Source organism: Dermacentor albipictus, unplaced genomic scaffold (genome assembly GCF_038994185.2).
Source record: "Dermacentor albipictus isolate Rhodes 1998 colony unplaced genomic scaffold, USDA_Dalb.pri_finalv2 scaffold_20, whole genome shotgun sequence".
NCBI lineage: Eukaryota > Metazoa > Arthropoda > Arachnida > Ixodida > Ixodidae > Dermacentor > Dermacentor albipictus.
The window spans coordinates 741,137-758,910 of NW_027225574.1; the positions used below are offsets into that span (position 1 = coordinate 741,137).

The 17,774-nt window shown below is 44.9% G+C and overlaps 2 protein-coding genes across 5 annotated transcripts in view; both read left to right on the forward strand.

Moving 5' to 3' along the window:
- The window catches only part of ash2 (Set1/Ash2 histone methyltransferase complex subunit ash2), a 235,940-nt gene that overhangs the window by 127,731 nt on the left and 90,435 nt on the right, over positions 1-17,774 (forward strand). For all 4 annotated transcript variants that reach the window (XM_070529334.1, XM_070529331.1, XM_070529335.1 and 1 more), the window contains one exon: positions 10,772-10,870. In XM_070529334.1, coding sequence (XP_070385435.1) covers positions 10,772-10,870 — 99 coding nt within the window. The remainder of the gene's footprint in view (positions 1-10,771; positions 10,871-17,774) is intronic.
- On the forward strand, positions 178-3,047 carry LOC139052233 (uncharacterized). Its single transcript, XM_070529329.1, has 2 exons — positions 178-738; positions 2,760-3,047. The coding sequence occupies exons 1-2, from the start codon at positions 178-180 to the stop codon at positions 3,045-3,047; spliced, it is 849 nt and encodes a 282-aa protein (XP_070385430.1).

The following is a 17,774-nucleotide window of genomic DNA, read 5'->3' on the forward strand; positions in this document are numbered from 1 at the left end:
TTCGCGGAACTCCGAGAAGCACACTTGACGAACCACTACACAAGACTCTGAAAGACACTGTCGGGTCGCCGCCTTCGTACCCGACTACACATCCACCATCCAACACTGACGGAAGAGCGCGTGCGCATCTCGGAAATCTGGAGATACGCCCTGCACGTGCGCCCTCTTCCAGCCAACATGACACGAGACGACCATAGTGGCCGGCGCCTCGCGCGGGCAGAACCATTGGCACGTCACTATGGGAACATGCACGGAGTATTCTACGTGGACGCTTCCGGCCCACGCCATGGGGGTTGGTATACAGCCGCAGTTGTCCACCAAAACACCACGGTGAACGGCCTTACGTTCAAAGCACAAGACATAACACATGCGGAAGAGGTGGCCATCGCGCTCGCCGCCGCAGATCAAGACTCGCGGGTCATTATTAGCGACTCGCGTGGGGCCTGCAGAAACATCGAAAGGGGCTTTATTCCCTATTTTGCGTACCGCTTACTTCAAGGCAGCAATTATCTCGGGGTCCCCGCGTCCCACACGATAATATGGACTCCCGCGCACGAAGGTCTCGAGGGCAACGAAGCAGCCGACGCCGCTGCCCGCGTGCTCACTCTCCGGCCATCGCCCTCGTCTCCCCTCACTGCGGACTCCGACCCCAATTCGGCATTTACCTTTAAGGAAATCACCAAACATTACCAATACGGCCATGCAATCTTTCCTAAGCCCTGTAAGGGCTTCACGAAGGCGGAGGAGCGTTTGCTCCTTCGCCTCTATACTAAAGCACTGTTGTGCTCGGCAGTCGTAAAACATTTTGACCCTGCATGCACAGGGAAGTGCCTGCACTGTGAGGAAAAATCTTCGGACATTTTTCACATGGTGTGAGCATGCCAATCAACCGCGCACCTTCCCCCTATACCCAACCCTACCCGGGAGGACTGGGAGGCGGCCCTGCTCGGCTGCTTCGACCTGGCGAGCGAGAAGGCCATGTCTGAGTCGCGGCTACAGCCAATGGGCTTCTGTAATGAGGAGCCCACCTAGTCTTAGTAAGGAATGGCCCCTTAAGGACTGCTTCACCCGCTCCCTATCAATATTTCGACCAATAAAGTTTTTCAGTCAGTCAGTCAGTCAGTCATAGCGTAACTGTGACTTCCAGAAAGTTGACCGAAGTTGACGAGTAATTGTCCAAAAGTTTGATTGAAGGGTGAAAGTGACTGAACCCTTCTATGAACTTTAACAGGCTAGCCTCTCTGTGAGCTCAAATTAAGAAGATATTTGCCCGACGCAGTGCTGCAACTTTGTCCTTGCTCTGGTATGAAGTCAACGGACGTGTACCTGAAGGCCTAAGCGTGTGCTTTCTTTCTTCTGTTCTTTTCTGGTGCATTCGTAGGACGTTTGAAAGGCCAGAACATTTGTGACATACTAATAAGTTCGAGTCACTAGGGTCAAGAACAATAGAGCATCTCTTGTGCTGCCATCTCTGGTTGTTGTCAAGATATACTCCAGAGTGCTCGGTCCACCACTGCACAGTTTTGTCTTATCAACGTGCTCTTAGAAAGCCTTAACATCATCCATAGTTGTTAAAGTACCTTCATAGTGCACATCTGCCATTGAAACTGACCTGCCCATCACGGTTATGTTTGCCAGCATATCTTCATGAATTTCGACAAATTTAGTGGTTACCAACGAAGATGCGGTGCTCACTGGCGATAGAACTGCATCTGACAGTAAACGGCTTACAGGTATTTTGGTGCGCTCCAGCCGGGAGAAGACGATGCTTTTTACTTCTCCAAAGTCGAGCAGGTGGTATCTCCATGAGTTTGACGGAAGAAACGACCGTGGTTAATCGCCGAACAAGCTTGCGAACGGAGCGTATGCAGATTCCAGGGATGAGCTAGGACCAGCAGATTGAGGCATATAATCAAATGTTTGCTCTTCGAATGCATCCATGTCGTGCTCCGGTGCACTCGGCAACGCTTGAAACGAGCTTCCATTAATGCCACCACTGTCATTGCTACACAAGGCTTCTTGCTCGTTACAATCTTTCAATGAAGCGCATTGTCTTTTCGGCTGCGACCACGGTTGTCTTTCCTCCGAGCACTTCCTTGTTTTCACTGTTTTCGATAGGTAAGCCGGACAGTTGGGAAATCTTGTGGGAACAGCATCACTCGTCAGTGATGCCTTTCGCGGAGCACTCACCAAGACGTGTCCTTTGTAGTGCACTGTCCAGGTCTTGCACACAAGATGAGGCTCGAAGTGCATTTCGCAGGCGTGATCATTCGGCTGAAGGACTCGATCCTTCCTTGGGATAGCTCGACGCCAAAGGTTCAAGCATTCTGCATCTTTCAGTGGAGAAAAGAGAGACAGTTTCTCCGTACAGCCTTTGTAACCCGTTCTGCAGCGGGGAACAAAACATTTCTTGCCCATCACACTCACACGTGCACGCCTGACACCAGAACAAGAAATGCCGAGCTGCGTTGAGATAGGTGCTAGTGGCGCTAACATAACCAACGTAGGCCCCTTACATTGTAGCGCCATCTGTTGGAGAGTGAACAAAACATGCACCAGTGTTGGGCACTGCCGCTCCATGTTTAGCGGCCGCCATTTGCACACGTAGCCTATTCTTACACTGTGCTCTCCGGGCATCGCCCTCATTTTCTGTCGCTGCGGACTCCGACCCCAATCTGGCATTTACCTTCAAGGAAATCACCCAGCACTACCAATAGGGCCATGAAATCTTTCCTGAGCCCTGTAAGGGCCTCACGAAGGCGGAGGAGCGTTTACTCCTTCGCCTCTATACTAAAACACTGTTGTGCCCGGCAATCCAAAAACATTTCGACCCTGCGTGCACAGGGAAGTGCCCGCACTGTGAGGAAAAATCTTCGGACATTTTCCACATGGTGTGGGCATGCCAATCAACCCCTCACCTTCCCCCTATACCTAACCCTACCCGGGAGGACTGGGAGGCGGCCCTGCTCGGCTGCTCCGACCTGGCGAGCCAGAAGGCCCTGTTCGGCCGTGCCCGAGCCGCAGCTGCAGCCAATGGGCTCCTGTAATGAGGTGCCCACCTAGTCTTTATAAGGAATGGCCCCTTAAGGACTGCTCCACACGCTCCCTGTAAATACTTCAAACAATAAAGTTTTTCAGTCAGTCAGTCAGTCTGCATCCGCTTCCAAAACAGATGCCGCTCGTACACTTCATTTGTTTGAGCCGCCTAGCATGCACCAAACTTGACAACGACGGTCTCGTAGTCTTCATTGATTTCACCTTCGCTGAAGGAGAAATTGTTGAAAACTTCTAATGCGTCCTCCCCTGCTAAGCTCAGTAGTACTGCTGTCTTCGCTGCCTTGCTTAGGGGTCGGTCATGCGGCTTTGTTACCGTGAAGTAGAGCTCCAGCATCTTCTTAAATCATTGCCGATCCTTGCCCATATCACCTGTCATGAGTAGTGGTCCCTGTAGCTTCAGCACGTCCATGTCTGTCCCTGGGTGCGCCTGAAGTCCTGCTCCCACTGGAAAGTGTTGCACCGGGCGGCCACTTATGACACCATGTAACGTTCCGTGCGTTATGGGCGTGTGCAAAGCATTGACCAGGCCGACATGGTGAAGGGCGAAAAACTGCTTGCGTCCTTTATTGCACTTGCTTATAAAGACACGCCAAGAGCAAAGAGGAAAAAGTAAAGAGAAAGGGCACGGCTCGTGCCGAGTAGAAATAATGATGTGGGTTGCGCTGGTAAGCATACTATCAGATCACGATACACCGCAGTTCCTGCTTCTTGGTCTTAACAACTTCGATTGCCTTTCTTCCACTACACGTGAAGCAGATGCCAAGACTGCCATTGCAACCGTCGCCATCACCAGCGTGCATTGACGAGCGAGATGCCCTGATGACATTTTGAAGCTTCTGTCTTCTGTGTCGCCCGCCGCGTTCAGTCACTTTGGCGCCGTCGGCGCGTGCGTTTGGATCTATGCTGCAGGCCATGTGGTTGTGTGTTATTCAGAGTGCTTCGTTAGGCATACCTTGCATGTGCTTTTATGGTCTACAGTGATAAATGGCTTCATCAGTCTCCGGGTGTAAGTGTCGGACTTTGGAGCAGAAAGTTCTGCTGATAAAAGAAGTGTAAAAAGGCAGCCGGCAGAAAACTGACCTGGCAAAAGAATTCGGCATTCTGCCATCAACTTTATTAACTGTATTGAAGAACAAGGAAGCTGTACCGGATGGCTTGGTAAAGAAAAAGAGGAATCGCGATTCGAAATACCCCGAAGTGGAAGGTGCACTTCTACAGTGGCTGAAGAACACCAGAAGTGCAAACCTCCTCATACATGGACCTACACTTACTGTTACACAGTTAATAGAAACAATTCATGACTTTGCGGGTGCGGTAGATATAAGACAACAGGTTGATGTGGTTTGCGTGGATTTTGCAAAAGCTTTTGATAAAGTACCTCATGCCCAATTAATTTTTAAATTACGTAATGCAGGAATAAATGAATTGATAATAAAATGGATTGGAGCATATTTAACCAACCGCACGCAGGTAGTTAAACTGGATGGTTATGTATCAGATTCATTAGCTGTACTCTCAAGAGTGCCCCAAGGCTCGGTATTGGGACCGCTATTGTTTCTCCTTTATATCAATGACATTAGTAGCGTGGCAGAAGAGGGTTTTTAGGTTAAGCTTTTCGCAGACGACTGCTTAATTTACACCACAATTACTAAACTAGATGACCAGCTCAAAATTCAGAAATGTTTGCAAAATTTAGACGATTGGTGTAGGAAATGGAAAATGGAAATAAATTATCCCAAATCTACATATACACACATCAGCAAAAAGAAAACCGTCTATTCCTTTCTTTATAGCATTGGAGGACATTTATTGGAGAATGCGCACCAGTTCAAGTATCCAAAGCTAACAATAACACAAAATTTGACATGGAACCAACATATAGATAACGTTTGCATGACTGCCTATCAAAAGTTATACTTTCTAAAAAAAAAACTGGAACATGCATCGCGTAATGTAAAACTTATTGCATACACCACCTTCATTAAGATGATACTAGAGTATTCAGCCGTTGTTTGGAGTCCCCATCAAGTGACGCTTAAGAGAAAGTTGGAAAGGATACAGAGACTGGCGGCGCGTTTTATTTGTTCGACATACCGAAGGAAGGAATTGGTCATGCTTATGTTAGAACGTTGCAACTTAGATCTTCTTGAGGTACGTAGAAAAAAATATAGGCTGAAGATGCTTTGTCAAATAATGCAGGATCAACTTAAGATTGATAAGCTCAAATATCTACACGCTCCAGGCAAAAGAAACCCGCGAAGTAACCACGACTACGTCATAAAGCCGTACCGTACCATGACTGATACATGTCGATACTCTTTTTTCCCGGATGCAATAGAAATGTGGAACCAATTGCCAAACGCTATTGTTAGCCTAAAAGATGTCACCAACTTTGAAAATGCTGCCGAGGCGTATTTACAGGAGTTTCCAATTTAGTTTTGAAGTGCCAAGTGATATGAGCGACTTGATGTTCATTGTACGTACTTTGATAAATGTCAGAAGTGTGCTGAAGATCATTCAAGTGAACTTGTTATTCACTGTGAATTGACATGTGTTAAGCTATTTTACATACATTGGCATTGTACATATTTGATGTATGTAATTGTATTGTCCTCTCTGTTGTGACCCTCTATGGGGGTTGACAGTATTAATAAATAAATAAATAAAAGCTTAAGTTCTCGCCTTCCAAATGGGCCATAAAGATTTCAAGTGCAGCAATGGCTGGCCCGAGAAGTTCAAGAAACAACACGGCGTGACCTTGAAGTTGATCGTTGGCGAAAGTGCAGCTGTGAACTGTGACACTATAGACATATGGTGCCAACATCGGCTCCAAGCTCTACTTGAAAAGTATGAAGACAAAGATATCTACAACCTAGATGATGCTGCATTCTTCTGCAAGCTACTACCGAATTGCACATTCACTGCTGCTTGCAGATCCTCATCCAGAGGAAAATAGAGCAAGGAGCGGGTCACGGTGCTGTTTGGTGCCAATGCAACAGGCGGAAAGAAGCTTACCTTGTTGATACTGGGGAAGGCGGAGAAGCCACGGTGCTTCTGAAATGCAACTATTCCCAAGGAATGCATCTACAGAAGTAACAAGCGAGCATAGATGACTGCTGTTATTTTTTAAAACTATGTGCGCCTTCTGGATAGATGGTTTGACGCAAAGAATCGGCAAGTGCTTTTCATAATTGACAATTGTCCATGCCACAGGAAGATTGACAACCTCAAGGCTATCGCTGTGGAATTTTTTTCCTACAAACACAACTGCAGTATTGCAACCGATAGATCAGGACATCATTGAGACCACCCCGAAGCTGTACTGCATAGCTCTTTTGCAGTGCATGCTCACAGCATATGACGCCAGCAAGAGGTACAACATTGATTTGCTTGGTATGATTCATTTGCTGAACTTTTCAGGGAAATAACTCGCAACTTCGAAGGTCGCCAACTGCTTTGCACACACCGGCTTTTCCCACGTCGTCGTCAGCGACCCCGACGATGACCAGCCTGATGATGACCAGACTTGCAGCGATCTGGACGACGCTGTTCATAAAATTGCTGGCCGAGAGGTAGAAGGCAACTTTGAAACATTCTTCTTGGCTGACGCTGCTGCTCCTGTGATCGCCCCAGTGACAGATGCGGAGATAATTCACACTGTTAGTGGCCCAAATGAGGACAAAGAGCCGGCGGACGAAGAGCACATGAAGTGCCAACTATAGTGCAGACACGGGGGTACCTACGCCTGCTGCGAAATAAGGTTGAATGCATGGGTGGTGACCACGCCCTCGTGCAATGCTTGGTCAAATTAGAGCAGAGCTGGCTCGCACCCGGTAAGAACTCGAAACAGCCAAAGCTCACTGCCTTTCTTGCACCTGAATGAAGTTTTGCTTCATTGAATACATTGTATTTTGACTTCCTTGCGGTTGTGGTGCAATTAAAGCTCGACTGATTTAGCTTTACTCGAGTGGTCACTTACATCAAATTACCGCTTACAACAAATCTTTTTGCCGTCCCGCTGACTTTGTTGTAACGAGGGATTACTGTATATATATGTATGTACTATTACAATCGATCCCGGATATATCAAATTATTGCCTATATCGAACAGTTGAAAAATCTCCTTGGGAATCCCATGCAAAAGTATAGCGCTATTGTTCGCATATTCTGTATAGAACTCCCGTGCACCGGCATATAGATGTATCGAACTCCATGCTGAGCTGCATCCCGGCAAGTGCGCTTTTCCCACCATACCCCACCCCTGCAAGTGCGCGTCTCCCATCGCATCCCACCCCCACAAGTGCGCTTCTCCTCACGAAGCTCTCGTGATGTTCCCGCGATCTCACGCGAGCCGCCCCGCACTCTGAGAAAGGGGCGCGTGTGTAAAAGGCACTGATGAGGAGCACTTGGAGTGCAATTGGGTGTGAAAAGGAAGCAGGAGGCAGAAACCATGCTGGCCGCAGGCGCCCGTTTCCTGTGTTTTGGTTGGCTGACACTGCTGGCGCAGCGAGACAAACGAGGTCAGTGCAACTTGGGCTCGTGGTACATAGTGCGGAGACGCGGAGTGGTGCATCTTTCAATTCGCTTTGTTCCTTTTATTCACAAGGCCAACACGAAGGCATGAGACTCGTGTGGTGCAGTGCGTTTTTATTTCCGCTTTTGGCACATGTTCTGGAGCCATGGCCGTGAAAAAACGCAAGAATTTGGATTTTTCAACAAAGGCAGACATCATTCGACAGCTGGAGGCTGGCGAGAAAAAGTTGGCGGTCGCCGCGGCGTTCGGAATTCCTCGCAACACCCTGAGTACGATGCTCCTAATCAACCTTCGATTAGGAATCGAACTCAAGGTGGATCTCCTCAGAGCCATTCAAATGCTGGGTGTTGTGCTTGGAATGACGTGAAGAAAAGCGCAGTTGTGAACTGCTTCTGCAAAGCAAGCTTTGTGGTAGCTGCAGACAACGGATGTCTTGACAGTGAAGACGATGACGCTGGATGCCTAGACAGTGAATTTCGCAAGCTCTCTGCATTCCCAGGTGCCATCCCAGGTGGCATTACAGCACACGATCGCGTCAGCGCTGACGACGGCGTGCAAGCTGTAGCGGATCGCGCTGATGCGGAGATGGTGGCTGACATCATGGGTGACGAGGACGCAGACTCGAGCAGTGCCGAAGGTTCCGACGAAGAGGACTAACCACCATGCACTGCAGCTGAACTTGCATCAGCTTTCAGCGTCATTCGCCGCTGTTGTGGCACAATGGAAGGAGCTGGCCTTTCTCATTTGGACACTGTCAACAAGCTTGAAGACAGCTTAATGAACTTGATGGTGCAGAAGAAAAAGCAAGCAAAGGTCACAGATTTTTTTCTTCCAAAATAAAGTGCTCTGGTCATCACGCTGTGTTTTTATTGTTTTACGCGCCTTGGTGGCACAGATCGGAAACTTCCCATTAGTCACAACATCGGGAAACTGCCTTGAAATGTGTGGAGTTGTTAGAGACGCTTTTGACATGCATATATTATATTTCTAATTATCGATATATTGAATTATTTCGCGATTCCCTTCAAGTTCGATATATCCAGGATCGACTGTATATATCTGTAATGCAAAAGGATAGACAATTGGGCGAGTTGGTACGGTAATATGATCTTGGCTAGTAGTGCGAAGTGAACATGGACACAGAAAGGAACAGACAGGACTCTGTCTGTCTGTTCCTTTCTGTGTCCGTGTTCACTTCGTGCTACTAGCCAAGATCATGTATATATCTCCCATGAAAACGCCTATTTTTTGCATGGCCTAGAAAGATTTCAAGCAATACAGTAACCATAGCTCACAGTGTCGGATTATTCCTGCCCGATTATTCACATAATTTTGCTACCCTGTCCATGTCCGAAAAGATAAGACGGCAACTGTATTTACTTTCGGCACCCAAACTGTAGAGCCAAAAAGCGACAGTGCACGTACATTCACTGCGGAGTGCACACCTCTGACAAGCAGCTGGAGCAAAAGCTTCTGTGTTGTCTAGGCAATCCTTGCATGCCCACAGAGCACAAGTGCTTTGCCACTGTGTTCTTTTTTTTTCTTGTTCTTTCACTCCGCATCTCCTCCTCCTTTGCATTGCCCTCACCGCTCTCCCCTCGGCCAGCATACCTAGTTGAGAAGCACGCTCACTGCCTTGCTTGTCTTCAAGATTTTGTGGCAGCCATATTATAACCGGTATTTTGTCTTGCATGGCTGCACTGTAAGTGGTAGGCGTATACATTGAGTTCTGTGGAAGTATAAGCGGGAGTCAAGAACAACCATGTTATGTCCACTCTTGCACTACAAGCGGTTATGTTATAAGAGGTCTGTACTGTATTCGTATTCAATTCGATTTGAAAATTTCAGTATTCGAACTCCCCTACAAGATTTGCACCACTGCTATAAGTCATGTCTTTTGTATGAATGTGCAGGGGCTTCATTTTGATAAGAGACTAGCACGACACACAACGAAGACTTAAAAAGACACTAAATAAAATACATTCTGTTAAGCTGTGTTAGTAAATTACACTGCTGTAACAGCAGAGTGCAACTTATTATGTTAAAATAGGCTTGGAAGCCAGAAAAGATGCAAAAATGAAATATGGGTGGTGATACTGCCTTGAAGTTTTTGCACTGGCTTGCCGTGATGGCACGAATTCTGACAGCATTAACTCGGGTATAGTTGTTTAACAATAAAGAAAGACTATGTTGCACTCTGAAGAAGCCAACTCACCTCTGTGAGTTTCAAAATCTTTTCTAGCGACAGAACTGCCAAATTGTGAAGGGATACCTATAAATCCATGACATCGGGCTGACATACGGGCATGCAATACCACTGAGAAATTCAAGAAATGGAAGTCTGGCTTTAATTTTCACCACTAGGAACTGTAACTGTTTTTCATCAAATGAATTAAAATAGAAAATCTGAATTGACACTTTACTAGTCTAAACTTATTTAGTGTTGTTTTTTAGTGTTAAGCAAACAAGCACTATTTATGCATCCATGCAGAGAGCTAGTTCACCCTTCTGTTCATGACCTTGTGCTCACGCTTTGAATTTTTTTACCGTGTACAAACCTCTATTGGGATGCAAGCTCCAAGTCCAGCAGTGTTTTTGTCTGTAAAGATGTGTCTCTTGTTAGGCAAAGCAATAGACTGATTTCGCAAAGTATTGAGAAAAAAAGTTAACCATCAGAGCTGTTGGAAGCCTTGACTGAATCTTTAACAAGACACACACACAGAGAGAGAGAGAGAGAGACAGACAAAACGGGACCATATTGATGTCTGAAGTTTTATCATGACAAATAAGTGAGAATGCTCACAGTGTAAAACTTACAGTACATATTCTATTTCCAAAAGGTGTAATTTACAAAACTCTCTTGAATGTTGTTACATTTAAGAAATTTTACAATATTGTTAACAAGCTTTAGTATAACTTCAGGTCTTGTAATTTTTTCAGAAAGTTGTAAACCAGTACAAAATTTCTGTGTTTGTTTTAAGAATTTTATATGTTTCAATTATTATCAGCTTGACCAAATTGTTGCCCTCTTTGCTTAATGACAGAATTGAAGCGCTTCAGTGCATGTGGATATGCGGGAGGAGGTCATCTGATTTTAAGTGGTATAATAAACACTTAGTAATGGTTACAAATCATATGTGCATAGTTTGGATGGTTCTAAAAAACCTGTTTTGTTTGCAGATTGTATTTTATAAGAATGGAGAGTGTATGGGGACTGCTTGGAAAGATATTTATGAAGGAATATACTACCCAGCAGTGTCTCTCTACAAAGGGTGCACGGTAAGCCTTTTCTTTACATCTTTCTTGTGTCTGACTTGGCCTACACATAAGATGCCTCAAACGTTTTTAACGGCTTTCTGCCTATTTCTTGCCTGGTCACTGGAAAAATACAATTTTCGTGTGGCCTTTGGCTACTCAGTTTTCCACAGAGGAAACTATGCATATTAGATTAAAAGTATGATCAAAATTGTGGAAATAGAGCATTGTAACTTTTGCTTTCATATGATGCAAAGTTCAAAAGTTTTCAAATGATGCAAAGTTGCCAATTCAAGATACACATACTTAATGAAATTTAAACATTTTTCTAACAGCTGCATCAAAGCTGTCTTAGGATATGTCTACAAAAAATATACTTTGTGTTCACCGTTTTGGCTATAAGAAGCTGTCCCAGAACTAACATTACATACACAATCTTGTAGCAGCGCTGTTAGAGCTACAAGGCATGCACGTACCTTGCAGCTTTTAAGCTTCATGTGGACAATTTCATTGGTTGAGGAAGCTATAGCTTTGACAGTGCCACAAACAGCTTGTAAGACATAGTGCAGCTCAAGAAGTTTTTGAGCCATGAAAAATTGTCATTCCTCACGAAATGCACTGATGCTTACCATTGAACAAAACAGTTGCCGAGTTCTACCTTTTATACTTGAAACACTTCAAAAGGGAAGAAAAAAGGAGGAGTAGAGAACAGGTAGATAAAATGCTCTGTCTGTCCTCTATTCTCTTTTTTTTTTCTGCCAACAGTTTGCACTGTTTGCTGCATATAACACTGCCAACATTTTGTGCTGTTTCAAGTATAATGATCGAGGATGAACCAAATAGTCCGCATTTAAATGCTATTGCAGTTGCTCAGTGACGTAAAGCTCACGTGAAGAAGGCAGTTTTGGAGGAAAACATCTGTTTTGTATTTTACTGTTTTACTGTTTTCTGTCATGCTAGTCAAGCATTTAATGACCATACAACACAGAGTACTTTTTGTAAGAGAAGCATTTGTGATAAAATCAAACATCTTTATAACAAAGTCACATTGAACACAAAAATAATACCTTTGTTATTACAGTTGAAACTCTATTTAACGAAATGATGAACACGCTTAAATTATTTCGTTAAATCTGGAAGTTCACAAAATTGAGTAAGGGATTTTTCCGTCCTTCGAAAGCTAAAACTGTAACGTAGTGACCCTCAAAAGGTACCACGGCATTGTATTTGCCACTAACCCACGCCTGCACATGTAAAAAGTCCACAAGGGCGGCCCAACTACCACCGCCTCTAGGGCCATCTGGTACGTAAGAACGCTAGTGACTGCCGAATCCATTGTTCTGTACATGGGCGCAGCATGCAGCCTCATCAAAATAAAGCTAGGACCGTGATTAGGCTCCCTAGATGGTCTAACGCAACAGCGTTAGAGAGCACGCTTGAAGAAAAACCCGTCTGCATTAAAATTAGAAAGAAATCACAGCTTTCATTACTCATTTATATCTAGAAAAGCTTTGTTAAATTGGGTTTAATGCAAGCCAGTTTCGATAATTTGGATGGATAACATTGTGGGTGCTTGCCGGGGAATGGGAATTTCTTAGTTAGATGGGAAATTTCGTAAAATTGTGTTTCTTTAAATCATGTTTTAACTGTATTCAATATTTGCTGTAAGCATACGCACTCATGTTGACTAAAGAAAAAAAAATTATGATCGGATCTATGCAAAAGGAAATGCAAGTGTGATGTGTTTGACAAGCCAGCACCTGCCGATTTTAACGGCCCTTCAGCAGCTTGCCATGCTGGTACATGGCACACGAACAATGCTAAATTACAAACACTTTGCATTGCCATAATACACAGCCATGCAATTGGCGTGATCACATCAGATCATCATGTTGGCCTGCCGTCTCGAGGCCAGCCAAGCCAAACCACTGGCCACAGCATGCATGCATGTCCAGAATGTGCTATTTCAAGTTGTTTCTACTGACTATTTGACATTTATGCTTCTCGATTGCATATTTTGAGCCACATGCAAATAAAAATTTCCTTCGCTGTAGCCAGTACTGCATAGGATCCAACATTTTAGGTTTCATCATAAGCAGTAGTGCTGATTGCAATAAAGCATGGCTGAGCAAATTTTAGATTTACTTTATTATATCTGATAATTCATTTTAGTGTTTATTACATCAAGTTTTTACTGTGTGGCACTGCCACTGTTATAATATAGCATTTGGCTACATTCACAAGCACCATGCGATATGGCTTTGCCATATATTTTAGTACATGGACAATCAGGAATGAACATTTGCAAAAATATGGAAATTAATAACATTGAAAATTAATGAATAACATATTCTTAAGACAAAGTGAAAGTAACTTGTGATGCTGTCGTAGATTCCTGTTTAGACTAACCCGAAAGTTTGTTGTCTTGTCAGGAGTTCGTCTTAACAAAAGTGATGCACAATACCCTGAATGTATCATTCCTAATGCGCCCAAATATTCATGCCACAAAGCAGTAAATGAAAAGGTAATAAAACGAGAAGGGAGACATAAGAAAATAAATTTATTCTGTTTGCATGATAGAAAGTATCCCTTAGGCACTTTTACTTGAAGGCTATCTCTGAATCTCACAAGAAGCCTAGTTTCAGAATTGTAGATAGAGCAGCCTGCCTGTGAAATTTTGCATTTGAAATACCAGTGGATAGTTCACAAAAAGCCAGCAGAAATAGATCTTTTTGATGCCGAAACTAGAAAAAACTCTGTGATTGACAGTCGATAGGAATGACCTGGAACCTATAACTTTGAGAACCGGCACAGGGCATGTGGTGTGCTGAAGATCTCGGGAGGTCATCGTCTGAGATTTACATCACATCCACTGACCGGCAAGTGCATCCATTGTCTACTGAGGGACTATTTAATTAAAAGCCGTTAATAGAAAAAAGTAGACAATTAGCAGCCTTGCAGCTCTGCCTCGGTTGCTCCAACAGTATATATGTACAGTAGAACCTTGTTCATGCGCTTTTGGGCAAAAATGCGAGAAAAAACATACTAACCAAGAAAACATATGGTAGGAAGTAACTAAAAAATTTAGGCTCAACTGTAGCTGACATCTACGTAATGTTAAGCCTTGTGCGAATCATTGCACTACGAGATGCCAGTGCGAGCCGAGCTGGTAGGGCTCGAGTGGCCCCGAGACATGCATTGTTGTTATTACGGCTTCAGACGTTTGCAGTCCTTGGTCCACAGTTTCTTCGAGCAGGGCATTTTGGCAGGAAGTTTTGACGTGCCCACTCAGCGCGAATTGTTGCGGCACGAGACACAGATACGCATCAAGCTAGTGGGGCCTATTAGATTCGTCGGACGATCCTACCGCTGTCAAGCAGATGTAGGACTCGTCGGACTATCCCACCGCTGCCACCAGTTGTCAGGATTGGGGGCTCAATCCCATCGCCCGTGGTCCTTTGCCGAGATTGGAGTACAGCATGAATTCGAAGGTAGCTGGCCCATGCCGTCGTCCAACTTATTTACGCTGAGGACGTTGATGAAGTGAAGAACTGCTTCTCATCGAGAACGAGGAATAAGGGTTTATTTACAGAAATTAAATCAGTCTAACATGACTGCTTGAGAAAAAGAGTGTCAGTCCAACATGACTGCACGAGAGAAGTGTATCAGTCTAACATGACTGCTCAAGAGAAGTGTGTCCAGCATTCGCACAACAACAGTTTTTATACACTCGGTCCGCCGGCCATACGAGGCGGCGACTGTTCGTTTACTCATCGCCAACCTGCCGCCCCTCCGCAGAACAGTTTACGTACACAAAGGCACACACATTCCGATGCCCGACGATGGCGATGGAGGGGTGCCGTTCCGGGAAGTATCGGTGCCAATCGTGGGTAGCTCGTTGTCTTGCGTCTGGCCGAGGCATGGGAAGCACCAAAATACGGCTTTCCCGCGGCAGCTTGTTCATGCGTATCAGATCAGGTCCGCGCTGGAGAACTCCGGAACCATTGTTCGCACACCGAACTCGTTCTGTCACAGTGTCGATGGGGCTGGTGGAAGGAGGCGGTTTTCAGCACAAAGGCCGCTTCTTCGAACGCTTCCTAGCTGCAGCGACGGTGAGTGGGGGATGCGCGTCTTGTCCCCCAGTCGTAACTGGGTGGCAATCTTGCCTTGCAGCTCGCCATTCTTAACAGGCCTAAGTGACCCAAAGTATACATTGTTATTTTCCTATAGTGTAGTGTATTAAGACTGCGACAGGAAATATAAACAAAATTGAGCTGGTGGGTAACCTGCAGCAGGGAACGGCACAACTTTAAGGCATGCAGCATGCTTCCTATGGCACTATGGCCCACACGCTGTAAAACAGATGAGAGACGATGCTTATCGCAATAGGGTTGGCGGTAGTAGCTGTGAATGCGGTGTGTAATGACCTGGGGGGAGATTTGCTGGTACTGGAATAAGGAACTTGGGGCGCACTAGCATTTTTATGTGAGAGGAGCGGGTGAGTATTGCAGGAAAACTGCCATGGCGGCCGGCTACTGTTCTCAATCGCATGCGCCTCGTGCCTTTCTTGTTTGCACAGGATCTAGCGGTCGGAAAAAGTATCATACATTTGCAGTTTGGCAACCTAGTGAAGGTTGGTATCAAAAGATCATGTTTTTCGGGAAGCGTATGAACCTGTAAAAGAAGCGTACCTCTATTGTGTCATTTTTTTGTGTTCTCGATTGCGAACGTTGGCATTGGGAAGTCGTATGTACCGATATCGTATCAACGAGGTTCTACTGTACTACTCATATACAAATGACCAATTTACACAAAGTGAAAGTTAGTTGCACGTAGCCTTTAAAAGAATTCAGTGATGTAATTGCTGCGCCATTTCTGCCAAGGTGCGCCAAGAGGTGAAGCCTGCTACATCCTACTACATTTGGCCAAAAATTGCATAATTTGTGCCAGACCTGTTAAAAGACATCGTCTATGCAGTCTTTCATCATCATCAGCCTGGTTACGCCCACTGCAGGGAAAAGGCCTCTCCCATACTTCTCCAACTACCCCGGTCATGTACTAATTGTGGCCATGTTGTCCCTGCAAACTTCTTGATCTCATCCGCCCACCTAACTTTCTGCCGCCCTCTGCTACGCTTCCCTTCCCTTGGAATCCATTCCGTAACTCTTAATGACCATCAGTTATCTTCCCTCCTCATTACATGCCCTGCCCATGCCCATTTCTTTTTGTTGATTTCAACTAAGATATCATTAACTCACGTTTGTTCCCTCACCCAATCTGCTCTTTTCTTATCCCTTAACGTTACACCTATCATTCTTCTTTCCATAGCTCGTTGCATCGTCCTCAATTTAAGTAGAACCCTTTTCGTAAGCCTCCAGGTTTCTGCCCCGTACGTGAGTACTGGCAAGACACAGCTGTTATAAACTTTTCTCTTGAGGGATAACGGCAACCTGCTGTTCATGATCTGAAAATGCCTGACAAACGCACCCCAGCCCATTCTTATTCTTCTGATTATTTCAGTCTCATGATCTGGATCCGCAGTCACTACCTGTCCTAAGTAGATGTCTTCCCTTACCACTTCCAGTGCCTCACTACCTATCGTAAACTGCTGTTCTATTCCGAGACTGTTAAACATTACTTTAATTTTCTGCAGATTAATTTTTAGACCCGCCCTTCGGCTTTGCCTCTCCAGGTCAGTGAGCATGCATTGCAGTTGGTCCCCTGAGTTACTAAGCAAGGCAATATCATCAGCGAATTGCAGGTTACTTAGGTATTCTCCATTAACTCTTATCCCCAATTCTTCCCAATCCAGGTCTCTGAATAACTCCTGTAAACACGCTGTGAATAGCATTGGAGAGATTGTATCTCCCTGCCTGACGCCTTTCTTTATTGGGATTTTGTTGCTTTCTTTATGGAGGACTACGGTGGCTGTGGAGTCACTATAGATATCTTTCAGTATTTTTACATAGAGCTCATCTACACGCTGATTCCGCAATGCCCCCATGACTGCTAAGGTTTCGACTGAATCAAACACTTTCTCGTAATCAATGAAAGCTATATATAAAAGTTCGTTATATTCCGCACATTTTCCTATCACCTGATTGCTAGTGCGAATATGGTCTATTGTTGAGTAGCCTTTACGGAATCCTGCCTGGTCCTTTGGTTGACGGAACTCTAAGGTGTTCTTGATTCTATTCGCAATTACCTTAGTAAATACTTTGTAGGCAATGGACAGTAAGCTGATCGGTCTATAATTTTTCAAGTCTTTGGCATCCCCTTTCTTATGGATTAGGATTATGTTAGCGTTTTTCCAAGATTCCGGTACGCTCGAAGTCATGAGGCATTGTGTATACAGGGTGGCCAGTTTCTCTAGAACAATCTGCCCACCATCCTTCAACAAATCTGCTGTTACCTGATCCTCCCCAGCTGCCTTCCCCCTTTGCATAGCTCCCAAGGCTTTCTTTACCTCTTCCGGCTTTACCTGTGGGATTTCGAGTTCCTCTAGACTATTCTCTCGTCCATTATCGTCGTGGGTGCCACTGGTACTGTATAAATCTCTATAGAACTCCTCAGCCACTTGAACTATCTGATCCATATTAGTAATGATATTGCCAGCTTTGTCTCTTAACGCATACATGTGATTCTTGCCAATTCCTAGTTTCGTCTTCACTGCTTTTAGGCTTCCTCCGTTCCTGAGAGCATGTTCAATTCTATCCATATTATACTTCCTTATGTCAGCTGTCTTACGCTTGTTGATTAACTTCGAAAGTTCTGCCAGTTCTATTCTAGCTGTAGGGTTAGAGGCTTTCTTACATTGGCGTTTCTTGATCAGATCTTTCGTTTCCTGTGATAGCTTACTGGTATCCTGTCTAACGGAGTTACCACCGGCTTCTATTGCACACTCCTTAATGATGCCCACAAGATTGTC